Source organism: Stegostoma tigrinum, chromosome 5 (genome assembly GCF_030684315.1).
Source record: "Stegostoma tigrinum isolate sSteTig4 chromosome 5, sSteTig4.hap1, whole genome shotgun sequence".
NCBI classification, from domain to species: domain Eukaryota; kingdom Metazoa; phylum Chordata; class Chondrichthyes; order Orectolobiformes; family Stegostomatidae; genus Stegostoma; species Stegostoma tigrinum.
This window is the reverse complement of record NC_081358.1, coordinates 21,694,086-21,715,631: the sequence shown is the minus strand read 5'-3', so window position 1 is coordinate 21,715,631 and position 21,546 is coordinate 21,694,086. Positions and strand designations below refer to the sequence as shown.

The 21,546-nt window shown below is 42.2% G+C and overlaps 1 protein-coding gene across 1 annotated transcript in view; it reads right to left on the bottom strand.

The window, feature by feature from the left end:
* The window catches only part of znf704 (zinc finger protein 704), a 168,070-nt gene that overhangs the window by 36,800 nt on the left and 109,724 nt on the right, over nt 1-21,546 (bottom strand). The window contains exons 3-6 of the mRNA XM_048528453.2: nt 16,244-16,353; nt 12,441-12,670; nt 8,634-8,734; nt 465-726 (exon numbers count right to left, since the gene is read on the bottom strand). Coding sequence (XP_048384410.1) covers nt 465-726; nt 8,634-8,734; nt 12,441-12,670; nt 16,244-16,353 — 703 coding nt within the window. The remainder of the gene's footprint in view (nt 1-464; nt 727-8,633; nt 8,735-12,440; nt 12,671-16,243; nt 16,354-21,546) is intronic.

Genomic DNA, 21,546 nt, shown 5'->3' with positions numbered 1-21,546 from the left:
TGCCCAGCCAGCAACACGCTCATCACCTGAATGAATAAAGGAAAAAAAAAACCTACAGAAAGCAGTTGAGGCCAAAGCATAGCATTGCAGGGTTTCAAGAAGGAATTGGATATAGGACCTCGGGCTAAAGGGTACAAAGGATAACCAGAAAATCAGAATCAGGCTGTTGGATAATCAGCTGTGATCATAATGATTTGTAGGAGCAGACTCAAAGGGCCGCATGGCCTACTCCTGCTCGTAAATTTTATGTTACTAATACATGAAAATATTCATTCCCTCTGAGGAAAGAGTAGTTGAATTATTGCTGGGAAATTGAGACCACACGCCCAAATCCTTCAATTACACCAATAGGTACTCAGTTTCAATTGACAGTGTTACATCGCAAAACATATCCATGTCCTTTATGATAGAAGGTCGATTGCGTGGTGAATCACTGAAGTCTCAGCAGGCTACCCCGTAGTTACCTGATAAGCGTGGTCAGTGTGAATGAGGTAGAGGCATGTTGGTGCCGACCGACTCAGTGGAGTGGCAGGTTTGGCCTCGGTTTTTGTGACCCTGGCATCAGATCGTCCTGCATCCAGGCTGCAGGGCACGGGTGGTGAGGCCACAGATGGCGACACTGGAGAAAGGCTACCCAGACCCTCAGCCACAGAATCAGTGTTCAGTTTAATCTCTTGGTAGTAGAAGTCTTCTTCACCATCACTGCAATCTGAATCTACACTGCGTCTGGAGGGTGAAAATAAATAGACATTTGTATTGACTGATGATCAGAGACCAATCTGGATAAAAATAAACCAATCATCACGGACACTTTATTAGTGTTGTTAGGTAAAAGCAACATTTCTTTATGTTCATAGTATTCACCTTTATGCTTACAAGCATTACAGACCCAGCACCAATTATTAACTGGGACAAATTTATGTCACAGTTTTCTTTCATTTACTGCAAGTTTATAGGGAGCTGGTGTTATACTGGTATTGTCAGTGGATGAGTCATCCAGAGATCTAGGCTAATGCTCTGAGGTGTGGGTTTGAATCAATGAAAAGGCACTAAAAATTGCTAGTCCAATAGAGACTACCATCGATCGTTGTAATATAATTTTTCTGAAAATAAAATTTCAGCCTGAACTAAAAGAGGATAAATGAAAATCACAGTGATTCCATTTTACCTGGACTGTTATTTTGACAGTCATTTTTGAAGTATGACTGTATTTCATTGTTTATTCAAAAGAATCTGATGGGTTATGATGTATTTCTTTGCCACTATTCAAATCCTTTCTAAAGTCTCTGCTCCGTGATGAAAAGAGGATAGGCATTTTAGGTCGGAAGCCACTCAGATCCCTAACTATTACAGCATTCTGTACTCTCACTCCACTTAATTAATACTTCATGTTTCTGTTCTTCCTCCTGAGGAATATAGCCTCAAATTTTGTTCTCTGTTAAATTTTTGCCCACTCCATGAACCCATCTGCATTCCTTTGAAGACTCTTTATATCCTCCTTGCAACTTATCTTCCTATCTATCTCCAGCAATACTGGATACAATATACTTGGCTCCCTTTATCGAAGTCATTAATATTGATCGCAAATAGTTGAGGCCAAAGCAATAATCCTTTAGTTATACTTTGTCACCTTGACATGATCTAGTTATCCCAGCTGTCTGTTTCCTAGTAATTAGCCTATTCTCTACCTATGCTCATATATCTTCTCCAATACTCTGTAGTAACACTGTTATATAGCTCCTAAACACCTTTCAGAAATCCAAACACACTCATTTGTATTTGTACCCGTTACCAAATTGCCTGTTTGCAATTGTTCCACTTTACATAAGTATTCTTGCAACTGTCCTAATTACTGCAAGACAAAATGCCTTGACAAAATGTGTATTTTCTCACTAAAGGCAAGTTCTGGTTGACCAAACAACAATTTCTATGCCTATGACACAGATATCACAAAGATCAAATAAAAACCGAAAGAACTGCAGATGCAATAAATCAGAAACATACATAAATATATAAATTGCTGGAAAAGCTCAGCTGGTCTAAAGGCATCTGTGGACAGAAATCACAGTAAACATTTTGGATCTAGTGACCTTTTATCAGCAGTGACCTCAGGAAGGGTCATTCCCCTCCAACCCCACCTCACATGGCACTTTTCCCTGCATCCGCAGGAGGTGCTACACCTGTCCCTACACCTCCACCCTTACCCCCATCCCAGGCCACAAGAAGACTTTCCACATCAAGCAGATGTTCACCTGCACATCTGCTAATGTGGTATACTGCATCCGCTGTTCCCATTGTGGGTTGCTCTACAGCGGGGACACCAAGCGGAGGCTTGGGGACCGCTTTGCAGAACACCTACCCTCGGTTTGCACTAAACAACTGCACCTTCCAGTCACGAACCATTTCAACTCCCCCCTCCCATTCCGCAGACGACATGTCCATCATGGGCCTTCTGCAGTGCCACAACGATGCCACCTGAAGGTTGCAAAAACAGCAACTCATATTCTGTTTGGGAACCCTGCAGCCCAATGGTATCAATGTGAATTTCACCAGCTTCAAAATCTCCCCTCCCCCTACTGCATCCCAAAACCAGCCCAGCTCGTGCCTGCCTCCCTAACCTGTCCTTCCTCCCACCTACCCCTCCTACCTCAAGCCACACCCCCATCTTCTACCTAACCTCATCCTGCCCCTTGACCGGTCCGTCTTCCCTGGACTGACCTATCCCCTCCCTACCTCCTCACCTATACTCTCCTCTCCATCTATCTTCTCCTCTATCCATCTTCTATCCGCCTCCCCCCTCTGCCTATTTATTTCAGATCCCCTTTCCCCTCCCCCATTTCTGAGGAAGGGTCTAGGCCCAAAACGTTAGCCTTCCTGCTCCTCTGATGTTGCTTGGCCTGCTGTGTTCGTCCAGCTCTACACCTTGTTATCTCTGTTCTTCAGGCACGTCTTGTTTCTTCTTGTTCCCACTGAAATAACTGCAGAGGCTGTTGTCCCATCCCCAAGTCACCCTTTATTTACGCATGCAAAGTACACTGGCTGTGGCCAGGCAGCTCAGTGTCAGTTCCTGAACTGAGGAGATTCTTATTTCCTGGTTATGCTAGTCATCTAGGGCTTTCCTGATTGACCGAGGTTAACAAACCCAATCGATGACCTCATCATCAATGGGAACAACTTGATTCTAATCACTACAGTGTCCCTCTTTTTCTCTCTCTGTTCAGTTTTACCAGTCATTAAGAGATGTTCTAGTTCATCTCATCTAAGTATGTGCACAAGGAATTATAGCTGTCTACTGGGGATCATTTGTAAATGCTCTTCGTGTGCTCTGCTTGCTTCAAAGCATCCATATTAATTGTTTGTCTGAGATAATGGGAACTGCAGATGCTGGAGAATTCAAGATAACAAAGTGTGGAGCTGGATGAACACAGCAGGCCAAGCAGCATCTTAGGAGCTGCTGTGTTCATCCAGCTCCACACTTTGTTATCTCATATTAATTATGTATTGTCCAACTAATCTTCATCCTACATCTCAGAAACAACATCTCCTTTGCCTTTAATTTATCCTCCATTGTCTGCCTTATAGTACAACTGTTGCACCCAATTTGTAAGTTGACCAGATATTGTATTTTAATAACCAAATTCTGCTTTCCACGGAAATATTCTTTTTTCCAAAGGCCTAATATTTTGTGATGGTTTGTTTGGAGAACATTATTTGCATTGGGCCCTGATCACTTTTATTATCAGATATTATTAGCTTGCCTAGATAAGAAAAATATTCTACTTGATTTATGACTTTAAATCCTCAACTGGTACCTTGCATCTGGAATCTAAGAAAACAAGTGCAGCAGTAGGCCCTTCGACCTTTCAAAGATGCACCACCATTCAATATAATCACAGCTGATCAAGTCATTTCGGTATCCTATTCCTGCTTTCTCTCCATATCCTGATCCCTTTAGCTGCAAGAGTCACATCCATCTCCCTCTTGAGTATATTTAATGAACTGGTCCCAACAGCTTCCTGCGGGAGAGAATTCCACAAGCTCACTTCCTTATTTCAGTGCTGAATGGATAGCCATTCTTGCCATGCCTATTGTTATGTTGCAGTTTACTGATGATCATATCCGTAGCTGTTAGTTACAACCATATGCAGAAATATAACCTTTTAAAGGCCTTTGAGCATTTCCACAAAAAAAAATTCTGGGTAAATGGTGTCAAAGGATGAGGAGAACGTGTGGGAAAATAGCATTGAGGTTGATGAGCAGCCATGATGTAATTACATGAACATTCAGTCTCTCAAATTAGGAGCAATAGGAGATTTAGCCCCTCAAGCCTGCTCCACCATTCAAGGAGATCATGGCAAATTTGATTGTTCCCTAGTCCAGCCTAAACTCAATAACTTTTCACCCCTTGTCTGTCAATAATCTGCCTACTGCTGGTGAAAAAAAATTCAAAGACCTTGCTACCACTGCCTCTTCAGCAAAAGAGCATCAAAGAGTCACGACCCTCTGAACGAAGAAAAAATTCCTCATTTCTGTCCTAAATGGGCATTCCCTTGTTCTTAAACAGTGGCCATGAGTTCTAGTTTCTCCCACAAGAGAAACTAGCCTTTCCACATTCCTGTCCACTTTGACAGAGTCTCTCAGGATCATACATATTTCAATCTAATTACCTCCTACTCTAATGACCTCCAGGAATTACATGCTTTACAACTTTTAGCTGGGACCATTACACTACACAGTTACTTCCAATGCAAAACAGAAGGCTATTTACGGATCACTTCTCACCCTCACCTTCCCTGACAATATCAAAAGTAGGAATGATAATCAAACATGAGCTCTGACATTTATGTTGGATCTATGTCAACCCTGGTGTCTCAAAATTTATGGGACAAACTGTGCAATCACAAGAGGTGTGACATAAATATTTTGAGGTGTTATTTAATATCATAATCAAATGTTGATAAATAATTTGTTAATCTCATTAGTGGTTTATTTATTCTCAAAGTGGTAGGAGTTTTTTTGCAAAAATTGTATCACTGCAACTGAAATACTTCAGATAGAAGTCTTAAAAATCCTACAGGTCATCGCTACACATTAAAGAAGGATCTGCCTTGCATGACTGTCATTATTGACCAAAACAGCCTGCCGCCTTATAGGATGAAACCAATCCATGTACAACCTGATCCATTAATGCATTAAAATTACATTTACCTATCGTGGAGTAATTATCATCATTTCTTAATGTGACTTACAATAATGATAGTTAAGTCAATACAAGCATGAATAATAATTGACAAGTACCCAGTGTAAATTATCTGCCTGTAGTCCAGAGATTTTAAGTGTCTGAGTCACGTTATAGATAGGAAATGTTCTGTTTCAGAACAGGAGAGACTGTAGAGCTTTTCGATCTTAGGAATACAGGGTGCATAATGCCATAAAATTATTGAAGCAAGGAACTTATGAATTAGTTGAAGTTGGATGATTTATCACCTGAATTTTAGAGTGAATAATACAGTAAAAAAAAGTGAATAGCTTCAACTGTTCAGCTATTCTCACAATCCAGCATCATTTTGAATAGCTAAAGAATGATAAGAATAAAAAGATATTATTGAAAGAGGGTCCTGTGCCCTGAGTCACCTCAGTGACACTTGCACCATCACCCCTCCTTCACCACCTGCACTGGATCCACTCCCTTAGGCATCAGCTCAGCACTGCTGGGCTCAGCTCGCCAACAATGCCTGGGTCCTATGTTGAGCCCACCCCGCAACCAGGAGACCCCAGCTCCGCTGCCTCCTCAATGACACTGGGAGTCCCGGCTCCAGGCAATACCACGCTGCCGCCGCTGGGTTGCCAACATCAGGAGCCATCGCTCCAGGCCTTCTACAACCAGGAGTCCCTGGTTCTGCTGCCAGTTCGGGCCACCACTGGCACCTCGCCCAGAGTCCTGCTCTGGTCACCCTCCACCGAAACGCTGCCGCGCCACAGCCACCATCTTGGAAAGTCTGCCAGTGCCACCTCCGATCGCTGGAGGAGCGTTGCCACAGCCAGGCCCAAATGCCGGGAGGAGCCGTCAATCCGTGGGTGTTCTGCGCGAATTAGGTGATTGTCCGCAGATTCTTCAAATAAAAACCCAGTGTTGTTTCATTTCAACCTTCACATGTATATCAATTTTTTTGCCCTGGTACAATTCCAAACTCTGCGAACTTCACTTCACCCTAAAAAGCCAGTAATTATATTTAGTTTCCACGGTCCTGGCTCAGCCTCCGAGTAAATTTCAGAAAAATAAATATTCAACCGCTTTCTTGCAGCATTACTTGTAAAGCAGGATTTTGCTCAGAAAATTCACATGCTTGCTGCAATCAGCACTCACTTCTGCTTTTTTTTTATTAGTCTTCGCTACCAATCCCAACCCCTTTTCTCTAGTTATCTGCCAACCTAAAAACTGTTAACGTCTCCCAGTTCTAACGAAAAGGCCACCAACTTGAAACAAGATTCTTGTTTCGCTCTCCATGGATGACAAGACCATAAATCATAGATGCAGAATTGGGCCAATGTGCCCCTCGATTTGATCCTGGTCTATGGTATCTCAACCCTATTCCCCTCCCCTCTCCCCGTAATCCCTGATCCCCTTACTAATCAGGGACATTTCTATCTCTATCTTAAATACGTTCATTGACTTGCCCTCCACAGCCCTCTGCAACAATGAGTTTCATAGATTAACCACTCTCTGGCTGAAAAAATTCCTCGTCATCTCAGTTCTAAAGGGTGAAGCATTCACTGAGGCTGTGCTCATAGGTCACAGTCTCTCTCACAAGGGGAAATATCTTTTTCATATCCACTCCATCCAGGCCTTTCAGTATTCTACAAGTTTCAATCAAATCCCCACTCATCCTTCTAAACTCCATCGAGTACAGACCCAGAGTTCTCACTGCTCCTCATGTAACAAGCCCTTCATGCCTGGGATCAATCTTGTAAATGTCCTCTGGAGCCCTTCCAAGGCTAGCACATGTTTCCTTCGGCTCAAAACTGCTCACCATATTGCAAATGCTGTCTGACCAAAGACTTATATAGCCTCCGCAGTACATCTCCGCACCTGTATTGTAGCCTTCTTGAAATGAGTGTGAAGATGATGCCTGACCCGCTGTGTGTTTCTCGAATTACCTGTTTTGTTTCAGATTTGCAGACCGCATATTATAGTCTGATACACAGGCTTATTCAGAACCTCCAGGTCCATGTGACCAGTTTCACGGTCAATCTTACAAAAAGTGAATTTTAAGAAATTAATTCAGAATCACAATCATACTATCATCATTCTAATTATCTAACTTCTCAAATTTTTGCTAGGATCTTTGTGAAACAAAGATCGCAGAAACATCAGCTCGTGGTTACAGCCTCTTAATGTTCCTTTAGTTTATTTCCCTCCTCACGGAATAAAATCTGCATGCTTATTTTCAGATATGATTGTATTTGTTATCATTCATAGTGCCTCAGGTTTCAAATAACATATCTGTGAGGCAAATATTCTTGATTAACTGCCAGCTTTCATTATGTACTCTTGGAATCTCTTCCATAATGCTGCACAACATCAGTTCCACTGTACATTAAATTAACTTTATAATTTTAACCATCAGGTACTACATTACAGCGACCTCAAAGTAAAAACTGGATGACACAGAGTACATATTTTAAAATTCTCTATTACAAATAAAAGTGTAAAAAGGTTTTAGCAAAAAAACTCCAAGAAGTATTTCATTGGGCTACATATAAGAGACCATATGACAGCCTAATATCAGTTTCTGTTTCAGACTTAAAGTTGTATTAGATTAGATTAGATTCCCTCCAGTGTGGAAACAGGCCCTTCGGCCCAACAAGTCCATACCGCCCCTTGAAGTATCCCACCCAGACCCATCCCCCTATAACCCACACACCCCTGAACACGACGGGCAATTTAGCATGGCCAATCCACCTAGCCTGCACATCCTTGGACTGTGGGAGGAAACCGGAGCACCCGGAGGAAACACACGCACACACGGGGAGAATGTGCAAACTCCACACAGACAGTCACCCGAGGTTGGAATTGAACCTGGGTCCCTGGCGCTGTGAGGCTGCAGTGCTAACCACTGAGCCACTGTGCTGCCCCGGCATGTATTGAAACAATCATGAAGATCATTTTGAATTGATCCAAATGCAGTTAATTTTTTGACAGACTGAGATGACTTCTGATGACTGAATAAAATGCTTGCCATAAACATATCATCCTGTGTCATACTATTTCCCTGATAGCTGTCATATCCCAAACCTCCTACCAATGGCTCTGTCCTATCTCTTTTTAAGAAAGACAAGCTGATCAAATTTTCTGAGACTTCTGCTGAAATGCTTTATAATTTGTGAGAAATTGTACAGGAGTCTGTGTCAAAATGCGTGGTCTCATGGCCATTCTTCCGACAAATAAGGGCTATATTTAAAACTTATGAGGTTTTCAGAATATAGCCAGCCTCTTATCAGCGCATAAGATGTATCACTAGTACACCAGAAAACCACAACATCTAATATTTTCACCGCACCTGATGGATTAGTCCCTCTAAAATATGTTCAATGTTGCTGATATGAGAACTTTCCTTTGATCTGCAACTCACCCCAAATGGATGGTGCGAATATGTTTCTGTATTCCTGCAGACGTGCTCAGAACTTTTCCACAATTCTTCCACAAACACTTGAACATAACTTTCATGGAGTTCTGTGAAATTAAAGACAATAAATTAAACATTTCCAGTCTTAATCAAATTCTTCTAACCTGGGGTTCAACTTAAGAGCAGACTTGTTAAAACAGAAACCAAAGTAAGTAGTGTGTATGAGGAAGTTCTGAGTATAGGAGCTGGGATGTCATCGTGAGGACGTACAGGGCATTGGTGAGGCCTCTTCTAGAATACTGAGTCCAGTTCGAATCGCCATGTTCTCGGAGGGATATTACTAAACAGGAGGGGGTTCAGAAGAGATTTACCGGAACGTTGATGGGAGTGGAGGCTTTGAGTTTTAACAAATGACTGGATAGGCTAGGATGTTTTTCATTGGAGCATAGGAAGTTGAGGGGTGACCTTACAGATGTTTATAAATCAAGAGGGGTATAGATAGGGTGAATGGCAAGTGTTGGGGGGTTCAAGACTAGGGGGCATATTTTGCAGGCGAGAGCAGAAAGATTTTAAAAAGACACGAAGATCAACGTTTTACACAGAGAGTGTGTGAAATGAACTTCCAGAGCAAGTGGTAGAAGTGGGTACAGTTACAACATTTAAAAGATATTCAGATGAGTCCATGAATAAGAAATGCTTGCAGGCATATGGGCAAAGTGCAGAACGGGGGGACTAGTTTAGTTTGGGATTATGGTTGGCCTGGACTGATTGGACCAAGGGCTCTGTTTCTGTGCTGCATCACTCAAAGGTAGAATTTGAGAAGTTTGTAATGATTGAGGGGCCCAAGCTGGTTTTTTGAGCAGGGAGGAAATTATTACAAATTTTAACAGGGAGAGCAAATACTACATGAAAATAGGGAATTTACAAACTGGTATTTACAATGTCAGCTAGTATGACAGTCAAGAAGAGAAGCTGCATGGCTAGTAATTCATTGAGAACAGAATCAAGGGGCAGACATTTAGACAATAGGGTGACATTAGAGTAACTAGAAATGGTGTGGGTTGAGGACCGCAGTGCCTTGTAAGGTAGGATTGCATTAATATGAAAAAGAGAGTGGAAAGGGGTGTAAAATCAATGAAATTAATTGGGAGATGGGTTGACAGATTACCAGGATGGAAGAGAATATAGGAGAGAGGGGACGAGGCCATGAGTGGTGGAGGAGAGGGAATGGTTAAGTAGGTCAGCTATGATAGAAATAATGTGGTGAATGAATTCAAAGAATACGCTGCTGAAAATGCAACAGTAAGTAACTTTATGGCCATTTTCCCCAGGGCAGATGCTGAAGAAAAGAGAAATAGTGATCAGAAAACAGTAGTAAAAAACAAAGTAAACAGAACTGCTTTATACGGAAAGGAACAATGATAAACAATACTGTGGTTAAGCAATGGAGAAATACCATAATAGGATGTTGAACAGATAAAAACAAATGATACTGAGTAAGGGAAAAGGGAAGTATGTTTAAAGGCGAGGAGACCACAGTTGAATGAGAATTCATCAAATGTAGAAAGTACCTAAATTATAACATACTCACAAAAAACTTTTTTAATAAAAAGCTGAGGGGCTTGAGATAGAAACAGAATATAGGATCAAAAGGAAAACAGGAACAGTCAAGCCTGCTCCACTACTCAATATAACCATGACTGATCATACAGCCCAGTACCCTGTTCCTGCTTTATCCCCATATCCTTTGATCCCTTTAGCCCTAAGAACTACAGTATATCTAGCTCCTTCTTGAGATGAAATGAGTAAACATAGGGGACTCTAAGAAAGCTTTTTATATGCACCGCAACAGGAGAGGAACAGGTCAAGATAACGCTGTTTAAAATGAAATTTAGACCGCCATCTTCTCAGACTGCACCCCTTAATCTGTCAAATTTGGCCCATACTTCAATAATTTTAATCATCTCTGTAAAATTACCTTTGAAGGTCCTCCATTCTAATGAAAAAAAGCCCCATTTTCTTCTAGCCTTTAATTGGAGTTCTACTTACACACACCAAGCAATGTCCTCAGGCATAAGGTAGGTTCTCTATCTTCCTTTTGCTTCATCTCCATCTTTTGCTTCTGTGGATCTCAAAAGTCCAAGTATTTTAACTCTGGTCTGACTAAAGTTTATTTAGATACATCATCATATTTTAGCCATATAACTGATATTCTATTAGTTGTTTTATTGATTTCAACCACTACTTTTTCTCATGTTATCAACTTAAACATCCAAAATCTTTCCTCTTATCCACATGACCCAGCCTTTCCAATCACATTCATTTTTCTGACATGTACCAGCCTCATTGACAAGGGTTAATTCCCTTGCTCCATTCCAACTCATCGGCGAAGAACAAGGAAGCCAAAGGTACATCCTTGGAGGTTTCCAAAGTAGCACTGAGTGTTAAGAAAACTAAGCCAACAATCCAGATGCCCTGTCTAGACAGCTTAAACTGGAAGCAGAGGAGGGCACTTGTGCTGACTGCAGAAAGAATCTGGAGGATGACAGTAGAGTTAACTGTGTCCTATGGTTGAGCGAAGTGAAGATAATATTGCAGCACAACTACAGCCACACCGGGCCCAGGATTCTTCTCTCCTAGAGGTAGCAGTGAAGGAAAAATAACTGGGCAGCTTGGAACTAGGTAGATGGGGGGAGGCAATGGCCTAGTGATATTATCGCTGGACTGTTAATCCAGAGACCCAGATAATGTTCCGGGGACCCGGGTTCGAATCCCACTATGGCAGATGGTGGAATTTGAATTCAGTAAAATTATCTGGAACTAAGAATCTAATGATGACTGTGAATCCATTGCTGATTGTCATAAAGAACCCATCTAGTTTACTAATGTACTTTAGGGAAGGAAACTGCCATCCTTACCTGGTCTGGCCTGCTTGTGACTCCAGACCCACAGCAACGTGGTTGACTCTGAACACCCTCTGGTCAATTAGGGATGGGCAATAAATGCTGCCCCAGCCAGTGACGCCCTCATCCTGTGAATTTATAGAAAAGATACCCATCCCTATCCTGACAGCTCAGCAATTAAGTTTGGGGCAGGAAAGCCCATTTTGCCACCTTCCTGGTCGATTGCCAATTAAGGCCGTTAGGCAGGCTATTAACATGGTTAATGACAGGCAGCAGAAGTGACAGGCATTCAATGGTGGGGGCTTCCTGCCAGGTTGAGTTAGCCCAGTTTGGGGACAATCAGAGGCATGGTTAATTGCAGGAGGGGGTAGGCACTGAAAGTCTCCCTGGTCTCTGATCCAAATCACTGACACAGGCTCCACACCACAATCATGCCCCTCTCCACCCAACATGCAGCTTCCTTCTGCTCTCAGTGGGCAGTGTGGCCCTGGTCCTCACAGTGACTGTTACCTGCCAATTGGCTGGCAGTTTCAGGCAGGGAGTGTGGCGTTGCTATGCCAGGTGCTGAAAAGTCTCTTGGCCATCATGCCAGTACTTGTTGTGCTGATTGGTGCAGTAGGTTTTCTCATTTGATTTGTGGTTTGGCAGGGGGCAGGGGCTCGTTCCTAAAGATGCCCCTCCCACACTTAAGACTGAAAAAAAGGCAAAACCCCAGCTAAAATGTCACTCACAATTTTAGGATAAAATAACTTTGGTGACACTGGAGGGTCAAACAAATAACTGTGTGAGAGAGGATCACAGATTTGAGCAAGCCAGACAAATATTTTAGAAAGAAAGCACCAGAGGTCTGTTGACAGTTTGCAAGATAGACAAAGAACTGAAAACAGGATCTAGAGTATCTACAACATACCTTTCGTTTCCTTGGTATTGGCTCATCAAACAGCAGGTTACTGGAGTCTGCCTCATCAATGCTGTCATCTGGTTGGACAGCTCCACGGAAAGGTTTGAAGCTGTCGGCCAATAAGGGTGGTGATGGGGTAGATGGATTTGACTGATCACTCGGGGCACCCCAGCTCCAGTTGCCACTGCTGCTGTAGCTCGATGACATGTTCACTCCCTCCTTCCAGGAACCATTCTGATCTGGCACACAAAATGCAGTAGAAATTCCCATTCAACAGCAGCATTTTTATAGCTGTGTAATTTCCAATGATCTTGCGTGGTTGCTGCTTATGTCACATTGGAGTAGATTATTACACGGGTGGGAATGTGGTGGAGCTGAATGCCTGATTGCTATACAACATAACAGTTTCTCTTTTTCTCCTCCTGTCCCATCTCTTCATTTCCCTGTCCTCCTTCCCACTACCCCACCTCAGGTCCCCCACCTCACCTTCTCACCTTCTTTCCTTCACCCCACTTCCTAGCCCTAGAAAGAAAATGAATGGTACCCTTCTCTTTTACCACTCTCAGACTTTTGGCTTCTTTTATCCTCCTCTTAGAGTCCGCCTTTCCTCATCCACCTCTCCCCATCGCTTCTTCCCTTCATTTCTCCTGAATGATTTTGCTTTCCCCAGGGACTAAACTGATAGGCCCTGAAACCGAGCATAAAGTTCACGATGTGCACACATCCGTTGACTACAATGCATGCTGCACGCCAAGTTTGTAGTGATCAGTCATTAACTGAAGGATACAACCTGCAGTAACCGCTCTGTTGATTACCTGGAACCATCAGCAAACCTTCCAATACCATGAGAGGCTGGCAACATTGGAAGCTCGCCTGTGCAGTTTAATGCTAGCCTGCACCTTTTGAAGGTACTTGGGGCTCTGGCAATTATTTGGGAACTGATTTGGAACTGAGAAATATTGTAGAATAGCACAATATAGGAGCGCGGGGCTCGAAATGTTCAGATCCAGTAGTGGAACCTTGGTACAGGAATTCTAGTGGAGGAGAGACGTCATCCACGAGAAAGGGACCCCAGGGGTCATGCCCTCAGGACCTGAATCCTTTGGCCCAAATTCAATGCCTTTGTAGAAGTAGTCAAGGTCAGCAACTGTACCTTTAAATGCCATGTTCTACCAATTGAACAACACCCTTGAAATCTCTTCAAATTATCTCACTCCTATCACTCACCTACCTCAATTAATCAAGACTTGTGTCTTACACTCACAGCTTCATTCACTTCCTCCCACATACACAATATTGCGGTAAACCACACACCCACATCTCACAGCTTGGATACACAGCCAGCTGGTCACCTAGGACAGAGACATCAACAAAAGAGCTTGTCCGATACTCACTGACACACATTCCCCTTGTGCGGGACAAGGTGACATACAATTGGAGGCACATATATGACAGGTGACAGGCCTGGCTGCAGGTCCTAATCCCCATGGAGGTGCTGGTACGGGGCATTATTGGGACAGTCACTGTTAAGTTTGTGATCAGTGGTGGTTTTGAAACCATGGTAGCGGACAGTATCTTCATACTTAATTGTTCCGCTCACAACATATTTCTTTCACGTATCCCACATTCTCTACTGATGTATATATGTAACAGATCATAGAACCATAGAGTCCCTAAGGAGCAAAATAAGGCTATTTAGCTCAACATGTCCACACTGACCCTCCGAAGAGCATCCCACCAGACCCAGACACCCATCCCATCCCCATAACCCTGCATTTCCCAAGGTTAACACAACCAGCTTGCACATCTTTAATGTGCAAATGGTGTAAGCATGCTCTTATGTTCCCTGACACTGCACTACAACTTTTTCTTGGTCCTTTCTCCATTGAGACACTGAGCATGCAACTGGTCTGGGCAGTGGGGGAAAACCAAGAAGACAGTGATGATGAAGATGTGACATTATTCAATTTCACAATATTTAAAGGGTAGGGCACGCGGTGAGTTCTGCATGTGGTGAGTCACCTGGACTGAGTTGGGCAGGGCAAGGGACAAGGATGGCATACAAAGTGAGGTCCCACATGCATTCTGCAGGGCTTTGTGCAAAGTCTATCCTTTCCAGCAGGGGAGTAGTGAACAACTCAGATTGTATTCTTGTGGCCTCGACAATAATGCCTATTCTGAAGGCCAGTATCATCACAGGACATGCATCAAGCCCAACACGTCCATGGGATCCAGTGAAGTTCAGGCTGTTACAACATCAGCTGGCTGGAAAGGAGGGTACACATTCCAGTGAACTGCGATATCCTGGTGTGTTTGTGAGATCAAGATGCAATGAGCTAAAACAGCTTTCTGCTGAAAATCAGATGTTATGAATGGATCTGAAGCACGAATGAGAAACTGTTGGAATGTGGGGGAGCCAAGATGGTCCAGTGGATGTTGGCTGGTTGCTCATGTTTATTGTAATATCAACTTTAAAAGCAGCTAAATGGGCCATATAAGAATAACAGATTGAGAGGAGTTAACTGCACCTTGTTGCCATTCTGTTTTCACTTCTATGTTTCTTTGATGTGCAGTGTTTTCAAGGGCTGCATGCATACAATCCACAGATCAAAGGCAGACTGAATGTAAGGGTTATGTAAGGGTTGTGCTGTGCTCATTGCTTTATGGAATGCAATATGCCAAAGGATCCCTGTTGGATAAACTCATTAAAGACATAGTGCTCATGTCGCAATTCAGCTTAAAGCACACACTGGACAGTGCATTTTGATGTCTCATCAATCAAGTCCTGACTCGGTATTGTTATGACTGATGCTAATAACAAATCAGAATGAGAACAAGGTCCAACATCATGCAAGTTCAGACTGCCGGCAGCAGGGTTGAGGATTTCATTGCGTAAAAGGTCATCCCATTACTTACAGTGGCTCAGCAATGAGCCCTGCAGCAGATAGTTAGCATTGCTGAGTGCTCCATCTTGGAGAAGTGACATGCAGTAATGTACATCCTATCTTCACTCAGGAAAACAACATCTGTCCTCCCAACCCATCAATGCCCCTTTTGCTGTCTACCAGCCTAGATTGCTATTCAAGAGGTACCACACTGCAGGTGAAATTATGCTCTCTCAGGAATAAACAATCTCACGCCAATGATTCACACAGTGCAGTGACCACAGCTACACACAGTACTGCAGCTGTGGCCTAACCCAAGTTTTGTATAGCTCCAACATAACATTACTGCTACTATAACCTATGTTATAACTAACAAAGGCAAGTGTCCTGTGTGCCTTTTTAACTTTCCTATTAATCTGTCCTGCTGCTTTCAGGGATCTGTGGACAAGGGAACTCAAAGATCCCTCTCTTCCTCTGAACTTCCTAGTGACCTGCCATTCACTGAGTAATAACCTGCCTCATCTACCCCTTCCATCTCAGTGCCCCATAACAAGTAACGTTCCTAAACAAGATCTACCAGCAGACATTGTTTGAATCAAGAAATAGGAAACACAGGATTAACCGCTAGACATGCAAAAGCCTTTAAACCATGTCTTAAGTCATGGTTCAGCAAGGCTGCTAGTTGACAACACAAAACATGTTCGTTAAAGTTCTACAACATATTAATGTGCACTAGGTAGTGCTTCCAGGACAAGGGATTTTACAAATTGTACATAAGAAGCGTTGGTAAACAAAATTCACTCCCCAATCCTTTGAGATGTTGCACGCAACGGAAAATCTTACTGCAGAAATGAAATAAAGAGTTGTAACCTAGATTCAATTTTACCAAAGTGCTCCTGGGTAGATAAACTGAATTTAATGAATTACCTGCAACACGGACAGCAGAGGGAGGACTGCGGACGAGTGGACTGGTGGAAAGGCTGGTCAGGACCATGGCTGCTGTTACTTTGTCCATTTCCCCTTCTTCTGAAAATTTCCTGCATCGACAAATTTAAAAAAAATCACCTATTACTGCTGGCTTGTACAAAGAGCTGAATGTATGCCTGAGAGACCAAAGAGTACTGGACAGTAAAGGAGTTTTCAAAAAAAATGCAACAGCAGTTGTGGAAATATTGCATTCAGCTTCTGCCACTTTGTGCTTCATTTATGCAGAAGGTATCTCATCATTTCAGTTGTTGCTGAAATTATGCATTGATTATTTGTTCATCTCAATGCAAAAAGTCAGAACATGTAAGTTACTGTGTTATGTGGCTAGTTAATGATGTGACAATTCAATGTTGACCCAAAAGAGGAACAATTTAAACTCGTCATTCTAATTCCTACATGAAGTAAATAGCTGTTCGCAATTTTAAATCTCCACTTACTTTTCTATTCTGTCCGTTTTCTTTTATTCTATCCTTCTTTCTCTCTTTCTCTGATTTGACTGAACCTCACCCGCTGTTGTATCGCTGTTCCTTTCTCAAACATTAAATTTCTTCAGTCAAGGAAACAATTTTTAGTCCTGCCATTTACCAAAGTTGCGCATATTCCATTGTGTTTCCACCTTCAGTAACTTACTGGGTAAATTATGTTAAAGAGGGAAACGTGCAGGAAATTGTGTAACTAATGGCACAGGCCATGAGATGCCTGGCTTCAGCACAGTTTTGACCTAATGTATCATGAAATGGAAGAAGTGCATTAATTCTAATGCCACGTTTTGATTTCTGTAGTGTTTGTCAGCAGGATTCTGATGAAAATGTACCCAGCCTGAATTTCTTCAGGAACTAACTTTATTTTCCTACAGCATTTAGTATCTCTTTCGGCAGATAAATGGCAGAAACCACTCTTCCCACGTTTGAAAATTCACTCTAGCAGAGGCTAAGACTGATATTTTTGCAATTTTTTGACAGGGAAGGTGTTGGACATCTACTGGAATGGGAAATACACATAATTTGTAAAACAAGGGGGTAAGATTTTGTCTTTAGCAATGTCTTGCCCCACTGGGAGTATGCATGAGAGCTTTTAGCCCATTTATTTTAAGGTTGTGAGTTGACATGGACGTAAATTCCTGACACGTCATCTGAATTTGTACAGCTGTACAGTGGAAGGGCTGAAAATGAGAATTTACTTTAATAATTTTCACTGTGCAAATTGCAGGAATAATTTCAGAGACTCTTTGTAACTTGAAACACCCACTTGTATTGAAGTAGAGCTATTTTTCCACGCAATAAAAACTAGCTTTGATCCCGCTACATCATGTTGCCCATGCTGCACAACATTCCTAAACTAAGGATGCCACTTCCAACACCAGGTAGTCTCCAGACTGTATAAGGTACATAAACATCCTTGCATTTGCCAACTTTCTTCCTTTTCTGGTGGAGGACATCAATAGTTTGCTCCTTCCACTTCCCACTAATCATGCAGTTCATATGTGTTACTGCAGGACGAAGCTTGCTGCTACCTTTCTATTGATCTGAACTGCTGTTGCAATCCCCTGGCATCCAGTTATGGTTTTAGAGGAAAACTTTATTTCCCAGACACTTTTTTTTGAACTATTAATGCTTTTATCGGCAACCTCTGAACTTCAAATGAAGCTGAAGTAAGTGAAGAAATTTTGTAGAATTTATAACCCTAAATGTTGTGATCCACAACTGGATTTTTTATTTCAGGCATTTCTGAATGCAGTCATGTTCATTAGTACACCACTATAAAGGCTGATCAAGATTAAACACTACCAATGCAACATAATGAAATATGTGTATTCATTCATCTACAGCTATAATTTAGTGTAGAGATGGTGAAAATTTCTCTGGAAAATTTAAGGAAATCTATTATGCTGAAAGAAGTAGTCCCTTTTTCAAACACTGACTCAACCAGATGTCCTCTTAACATGTTTTTCAGATTTTCTTTCACAAGACATACATCTAATGCTAATCTTTGGCACCTTCTGTTCCAATTCCCTTGCATGCCAAGATTCCAATGACATCCCTTGTTAATCCTTAGTTTATTTCAATATTTACAGGTTAGACATTGTTGTGATGAATAATTTAGCTTAAATAATTCTGTGGTCTCCCTTCAAAATTTGAAAACTCTGATTAGATCACTTGAGTCACCTCTTTTTCATTGAAAACAAGCCTGACTTTTTTTTAAAAACATACCCACATGGTATAAATCTCTGAAACACAGAAACATTTGCATTGTTCGGTGACATAACCTCTCAAGGGCGACAACATCCTTCCCATAGTCAGCTAACCAGAGCCGTGCTCAGCAATGTGACATGAATTAACCAACATCCACTGGACAAAGCACCTTCCAGTGATTGCACAAATTGTATACACAGTTGTTTTTGATTATTTTTGGACTACAATACTACAAAAAAATGTCATGCAATAGAGGTGTAGACAGCTGTGTTCCCTGCTCATTCCATAATATTCATTCCACTGTACTCAATGCGGATTCAGGACTAGCTGCTATTTTGTGGGGAGGCTGTAGCTGACAGGCAGCTGCTAACTCATAATGAGTGGGCCAATATCAAGTAGTTGTTTAGTCCACGACTGGTTCCGCTGGAGTTTATGATAGTTCAGAACAATGACTGGGCGACCCACATTCTACACTGCACGAACTCCCCTCCTGTCAAAGAGAAAATGGAAGAGGAACGAACTGACCTTACTTTTCAATAAATGTAGCAAAAATACTCTGGAATGATCTGACATTGCAACAGCGACTAAACTTTATAAAACATTCACTGGCTGTGAAGAGGGTTGGAACATTCTGTGTTTTGTGCGAATGCTACACAAATTTTAAGTTCTTTCTTCCTTTACTCTATTTGCAGTCAATCAGGACTCAGAACAAAATTGTACAAGATGCCGATAAAAAAAGGTCATTAACTATTTAAGTCCCATTGAAAATGCTTCCTTCAAAGCATCACCTCTAAATTGGGATTCTGAGTCTCAATTTTGAGAATGTGGCAGGATATTCAATTGCTTACTTAGACTTTAGTATTGGGAACCTAGGTTCACCGAGTGTAAGGGTATAGTATCAGATTACAGCCTGCATTCAGAAAGCATTTTAACAACATCAACTCAATGAAGACCTGAATCTCCAGGCATCCAAACTAAATCGAGGTTTGAACATTTTTTTTCTTCCAGTTAACCACTGCCACTTTCTGGAATTGGCTAAATGTTGCAAATTCCTCAAGAGCCCACCCCTACCCTCTGTTATAACACATCTCAAGATCACATCCACTGCATTGGAATCCTCCCGTGCTCTACTCACCTAGGTTTCAGTGTGACAGAATAGATAAAATACATGAATTCAAATACAGCAAACACACATAACACCAAGTAATTAGAACTGAATGGAGTCAGCAGTGAACTGACAATGCACTGTACATTATTTGTGATGACACTATTGTTGGTTCAGAAAGAAATGTGATTGCATTCACTACAAACAATGTCACAGGACACATTCTAACATGTGTGTGAGCATGTTTAAGAGAGAAATAATCATCATCATCTTCCAACCAAAAAAGATAAAACACCTAGTATATAATCAATAATTTAATTATTGCAGTAAAAATTTTGATGAGCACAATTACAGGAAATGTAAGGATGAAAAAGTTTGTAATTTGTCGCTGATTTCACTGGAAGCCAATCAGAGCAATCAATCATGAGGGTCTATTTTGAGAACGGCAAAAGAAGCATAGACAGTTACAAACAGAACAGAACAAAAGTCCCCTCTCCCTCTGGCTTCAGCTTCAGTTAGAAACTTCAAAACATATTACGAGGGTGTGGAATTGTGCTTTGACAAAGAAGATAACAGATAGCTATCATGGCTACAATCAAACTGTGCAACTCTGATAAAGTCATTAACTGTGACAGAACAACAAACCTCTTGTGAAGGTGTATCGTAGGAACTATAAAACTGAGTTTATGTTCTACCAGAGTAACCTTTCATTTCAATATTAAATTGAAAGAATTTTATGTACAATGTGATGGCACAACATTGTGAAGAAATGAATATGGACCTTAAAATGATGTATAAAAATTAAAAATCAAAAGAACTGTGGATGTTGTGAATCAGGAACAAGAACAGAAGTTGCTGGAAAACCTCAGCAGGTGTGGCAGCATCTGTGAAGAGAAATCAGAGCTAACGTTCTGGATGTAAGTTTGCTCGCTGAGCTGGAAGGTTAGTTTTCAGACGTTTTGTCACTTTTTTTTATTTGAAAAAATATACTTTATTCATAAGATGTACAAAAAAAAACATTTATACACCCACCCAGTCATGCAAGCCACTCCGGGTTACCCAGGGGGTATGTACACCAACTAAAGGAAAAAAAACAAACAAAGAAGAAAAAAAAAACAAACAAAGAAGAAAAAAAAAACAAAGCAAAGAAAATACCCCGGCAGTCGTCACCCCGCACAGTCCCAGTTGGCCCCCTGACCAGTTGGGGAAGGCGCCAGCTGGACCCATTTACCAGATAGGGCCCTTTTTTCTATTGTGGATGAGGGGTTTCATACCGTGGTCTTTCCCCACCGTGCCTTGGCGGCGGCTGCCCCAAGCTTTAGCGCGTCCCTCAGCACGTAGTCCTGGACTTTGGAGTGTGCCAGTCTGCAACATTTGGTCGGGTCAGTTCTTTCAGCTGGCAGGCCAGCAAGTTGCGGGCAGACCAAAGAGCGTCTTTCACCGCAATGATGGTTCTCCAGGCTCAATTGATGTTGGTCTCGATGTGCGTCCCGGGAAACAGCCCGTAGAGCACGGAGTCCCGCGTCACAGAGCTGCTCGGGACGAGCCTCGACAAATACCACTGCATCCCCCTCCAGACCTCCTGCACATAGGCACACTCCAGAAGGAGGTGATCAACAGTCTCGTCCCCTCCACAGCCACATCGAGGGCAGCGTGCGGTGGCCCAGAGATTCCGGGCATGCATAAAGGATCTCACTGGCAGAGCACCTCTCACCGCCAGCCAAGCAATGTCCTTGTGCTTGTTTGAAAGTTCTGGCGATGAGGCATTCTGCCAAATGACTTTGGCAGTCTGCGTGGGGAACCACACGACGGGATCCACCCTCTCCTTTTCCCGAAGGGTCTCGAAGGTACTACGTGCTGACCACTGCCTGACGGCCTTGTGGTCAAAAGGTGTTTCCTTTCAAAAATTTCTCCACGAAGGACAGGTGGTACGGGACGGTCCAACT